This window comes from Ipomoea nil, unplaced genomic scaffold (genome assembly GCF_001879475.1).
Source record: "Ipomoea nil cultivar Tokyo-kokei standard unplaced genomic scaffold, Asagao_1.1 scaffold1936, whole genome shotgun sequence".
Classification (NCBI taxonomy): Eukaryota; Viridiplantae; Streptophyta; class Magnoliopsida; order Solanales; family Convolvulaceae; genus Ipomoea; species Ipomoea nil.
In genome coordinates this window covers 1333232-1338147 of record NW_017618364.1, presented here as the reverse complement: position 1 = coordinate 1338147, position 4916 = coordinate 1333232, and the positions used below count along the sequence as shown (strand labels likewise).

Sequence of the window (4916 nt, the reverse complement as noted above, 5' to 3'; positions counted from 1 at the left end):
AATTTCTCCCTCATCTCATCTATAATACCAAGCTGGATGCATGGTGCACATGGAAGTATATATATTATTAATTTCTCCCAAATAACGCCAACCACTTTTTTATATTTAATTTATTATTAATTTGATTTCTTGAACAGGTCCAAATCATTTCTGTCTCCACTGATGCTGCACATGAAAGCATTAAAAAATAGCTAAGAAACATTATATCCTCAAGTAGATAATATTTGGTCCAAATCATTTCTGTCTCCACTGATCAGTGGAGATAGCTAATAAAAGACATAAAGATAGCTAAGAAACATTATAATTTAACTCCCGTTAAGACATAAAGATAGCTAAGAAACAAGCAACTCACGCCCTAAATTACTAGCAACAACAATATAAAACACAATTGCAACACAAGTATAAAATCCAAATATCAATATATTAAACAATCTGAGAAATAGGCACATAGATTCATAAATACATTTTACACAAAAATCTCTAAGAAAACTTAGCCAAACATGGCTAAATAAACTAGAATTCATTGCAATAAAATAAAGACTTTACAAGCAATCAAAGAGAGTAAAAGATTAGACCAAGTGATTCTCCCAAATCTCCCAAGCTTTCTTTCTTTCTTCTCAATGTTAAATAATCCTTTATACGCTATAACCTGAAGGCGGAAGCACAATTAACAATGATCGCATGTAAATCAAATCAATCAACTAAACTATAGGAACCGTTGGTAGAAAACAAATAATAATCAAATAAAAATGACTATTATTTTCTGAAAGAAGGGAAGAAAAGATGAAGAAATTTGGCTAGTGTTTGGTGTTGGGTTTTTGCAAGAGTCAAGTGAGCATTCTTTCCTTAAAACCTTATTTGCCACCTCCCAAAGATGCTAGGAGCGTTGTGGCCTAGGTTTTCCAGGATAAAACTTGCTAGTGATTCAATGTTTGAGCACTCAAACAAGGAATCCGGCGAGCAAGACAGGCTATGAACACAGTATGGCTAAGAAGGAGTAGAAGCAGAGATTTTTGAAGCTGGAAAAATATACTTTCGTGTTGTGTAATTCTGTGTGTAAAACTCTACTGCCCAACTCCTCTTTATATAGGGGTGAAGGATTTAATAGCTTTTAATTAGGCACTTAAGGGCACCCCTTCCACCTTCCTGTAACAGCACCATTAACATGGCCTTCAATTCAAAATTAAAAATTGGAATTAACTCAAAGAATTAATTCCGTAATAGTAGAATTGAACAACCAACGGTCACAAAACTGCACAGGTTCAGCGTAGGCCGAAACTGGAAGTTTCGGCGCCCAAGTGGCCGAAACTTTGGTAGTTAGGCCGAAACCTCCCAGGTTTCGGCCACACCCAGTGGCTTGTGTTGGAAAATTTATTCCGAAGTTTGGCATAACTTAGCCCGAAAGGCCAGCCAATTTCCGGACAACATTCGTGCCCGCAGGTGCCGGCGCACACGAGCTCGAGCTTGAATAAAGCTTGAATAAGTCCTGCAAAATTCACACAAATCCATCACAGAAACAACAAGCCAGAGCTTCAACAAAAAAGCCCCAAATGCATAACCCAATCCAGACCTGACCTTGCCGACATAAATTATCTTCAACCACAAATCCTTCCACACCTCACTCTCTCAAGAGCCCTTCTCGAATCTGGAAAAGTGAACAAAAAAAGAAAAAATCAGATACTCTGATTTATAGACACAAAAACAATCTATCGGAATGGGCAAATTTGGTGGAGACAGAGGAGATGTTGACTCTGTTGGAAGATTCGCGAGGGAGATACCGTCGGTGGAGGGTTATAAGCTCTGGCTCGATAACTGAAAGCTTACCAGTTGGGGTGCTCTGGCTCTTGACAGTAACTGATCTTTTGGTGGCGGCGGAGGTGGTGAGACCGAGACTTTTTGAGATCAGAGACTTCAACACGGCGGTGGCAGTCGATGGCAGCTATGACGGTTGCAGCTGTGAACAAACATGTTTTCCGACAGTAGCTTCCAATACGATGCCTTCATCTTCCGGCGCATCCCCTTAGTCTGCACCAATGACTGGAACGCCTTCATCCGCGGCCTCACCCAGAGCGACCAGCCAATTGAAGTCGTCGCGTGATACGTCTGAATGTTACTGACGTCTTCACGCTCGCAAGGTGTTTGTAGAAATGGAGATGAGAGATGTAGCTAGCTGACTCTCCTCGGTCAACAGATAAAGACAGTTGACTATCAGAAGAAGAAGACATAAAAAGACAGAAATGCCCTTCATTTTCACGGTCAACAAACGACACAAGTGACGGAGGACCAAAAGTGTCCATCGACCAATAAACGTGGCCACAAATTGACAAATTTTATTATGGAGGATGAAAACTGTCCACACCCCAATAAGTCTAGGACCAAAAATGGAATTAACTCTTATAAAAAATATAAGGTGTTTTGTCCCTTAATTCAGTATTTCACTCTACACATAATATAATACTGGAAACAAACAATTAATTCACCTTAAAGCCAACTACATACATTCAAACCTAAAGTTAAAAGTTGTGATAGTACATTCAAGCCTAATAAGCAATCTCACAAACCATTACACAATATAGAACTTACGTACTAAGGAAACGGAATAAAATTAAGATTACTTTATGTAAAAAAATTCTGCTTTTGAGGCACGAGGGAAACGTAAAAGTTCCTGCATAATTTTAAATTCTTCATCAGAGCGAATCCAACCTCGAACAATGACAACCTTCTTAATTCCTAGAAAGCAAGCAAGTAACACTTTAATAGACTGCATTTCAGGCCTCCACCCATTAAAATGGCTAGACTTCAAAGTGCGAAGCATTTTCAATGTTCGAGCCACACTGCTGAGTTCCTCCATAAGCACAAAATCCTCTGGATTTATCTTCAAATACTAATAACAGAACATAAACATAAATAAGCAATTAGTTCATAATACATAACAATTTTGCATTAAGAAATGCAACAATAATGGAATCACCAGAATTTTATGGAACATATCCATACATATAAAAATGAAGATTACCTGTAGACCCCACATATCAAGTTCGCATAATTTTGGGCATGCTTGCAGCAGATGTATGAATGCAGAATTATTTATATTTTTTGGCGGAAAGCTATAACTTGATATATGTAGCTTGAGGAGTTCAATGTTTAGTGCAGGTGCATTTCCCACTCTAGTAAGTTTTTCAATAAACATCTTGGAAATCAAGAGAAAGACAATTAGATCAGTTCCTAAAAAACATTTTATAAAAACAGAATTAAACAAAAAAATAGTTAGGCCAATTTACCTCAAAGCAACAAGTGGAACAATCCAAATTAAGACCTGATATAGATCTCAAGTCCAAGTTAGGTTGCAGAACACCAAATCCTTTGTAACAATAACATAAAAACTTGCGCGGGATGATATTCAAACTACCAAGTTTTGGTGCAACAATGTTAAAATCAAATATGTTATTGCATTCGACAAATGAGAGATCCTCAAGCATAGGAAAATAAACAACATAATCCAAAAAATTTCTAGGCTTAAAGTTAACATGGTCAAGACAAAGTGATGTAACACTCAGAAGTACAAAAGACGCATTCATTAGTTCAACAGAGACATTAAAAAGTTTCAATCTCTTCAGCGTTGGGCAAGAAAATATGCAATTCGGCACCCTCCATCTTGTTTCTATATCTATACTACAAGAAATGTCAATTTCTTCAACACCATTCTGGGTGAGAAGAAGAAACCACTAATTCAAGTTGTCCGACATCAAATTAGCTATATACTCATAATCAAAGTCTTCAAGGAAATGGGATACAGATACATCTCCGCAAAAGCAGAAGATAATTTTCTGAATAGGTCTATTGTGCTGAATGAGAATTTTGTTGATTACTTCAAAAATAGGAGATTCCGACTTCCCAGCTTCATCATCATCGGAATATTTAAGACATATGTAATCAAAGAAATGAGGGTCAAAGTTAAGCTTTGTCAGACTAAATCAGATATCTTTCCAAAAGGAAGATAAAATTGATGTTCTAGCAGCTTCTTGAATCGGCAAAAATCCCAAAATATTGGCAAGTATATCAGCCGGGAGTTCACTAATTCTGTCTTTTTCTGCCATAATTCATATAACTGTGACAAACAAATATTGGAAAACGAAGAAATTAGAACATAGTTCTATAATATGAATTCAAAACAAACCTATTTTTGGCATTCAAATTTTGTAGACCTATAACCACTAATTTAATCTGCAAAATATAATTTATAAAGCAGAGAACACTTAGATCCAACTACTAGCTAATACAGTCTGTCATTGCACCCAAACTCAAATTATTGAAAGATGCAACTTCAACATTCCTACACTACGCCACATCACTTAGCAGTAAATTAAAAGATAAATTTAAAAAAGGAAACTTAAGGACTGGGAAAAAACGGAGAAAGAAAATGGCTACTCTTCTGCAGTTCTGCGTACGCCGTACAGAGAAAGAAAATCGACGATGGAATGAGGGAGGGAGGGAGCGTTCCATAGATTTCAACGAAGAAGAAGACTTACCCAAATTCGCAGATTCGCAGGGGAGGGAGGGAGTGTTCTGCTGGATTCTGGAATCTGGAATGCTGGTCGCTACATTTAGGAATTAGGAATTAGGAATAGGGATTTAGGGTTTTATTGTCTGTTTTAGTTGAATTTTGCATTTTTGCATTCGCCCATAAAATTTGTACATGACTTGTCAAGATAAATATATTATTGTGGGATCTTGGTATATATTGCTTCCATTTTAATGAAATTGTAACTTTTTAAAAGATCCAATAAATTAATTCATTTATATATAAACTCCACAACCTCCTACTTAAGGGAATAAACTTGGTGTCATTGAACCACAAGGTCTTGGCGAGTTGAATTATTTAAAATATTTCAATTAGAGTTTAATGATATATATAT

General features: G+C 36.6%; 1 protein-coding gene and 1 long non-coding RNA gene across 2 annotated transcripts; both read right to left on the bottom strand.

Moving 5' to 3' along the window:
* Positions 1-2524: 2524 nt before the first annotated feature.
* LOC109146680 lies at positions 2525-3578 on the bottom strand. The gene is made up of 3 exons (XM_019294329.1): positions 3282-3578; positions 3017-3190; positions 2525-2884 (listed from the first exon to the last, which is right to left on the bottom strand). The coding sequence occupies exons 1-3, from the start codon at positions 3576-3578 to the stop codon at positions 2612-2614; spliced, it is 744 nt and encodes a 247-aa protein (XP_019149874.1). The 3' UTR covers positions 2525-2611.
* An 87-nt stretch (positions 3579-3665) lies between these two features.
* LOC109146821 lies at positions 3666-4684 on the bottom strand. Its single transcript, XR_002048517.1, has 2 exons — positions 4530-4684; positions 3666-4108 (listed from the first exon to the last, which is right to left on the bottom strand). It is a non-coding gene; the product is annotated as an uncharacterized LOC109146821 (long non-coding RNA).
* Positions 4685-4916: the final 232 nt, after the last annotated feature.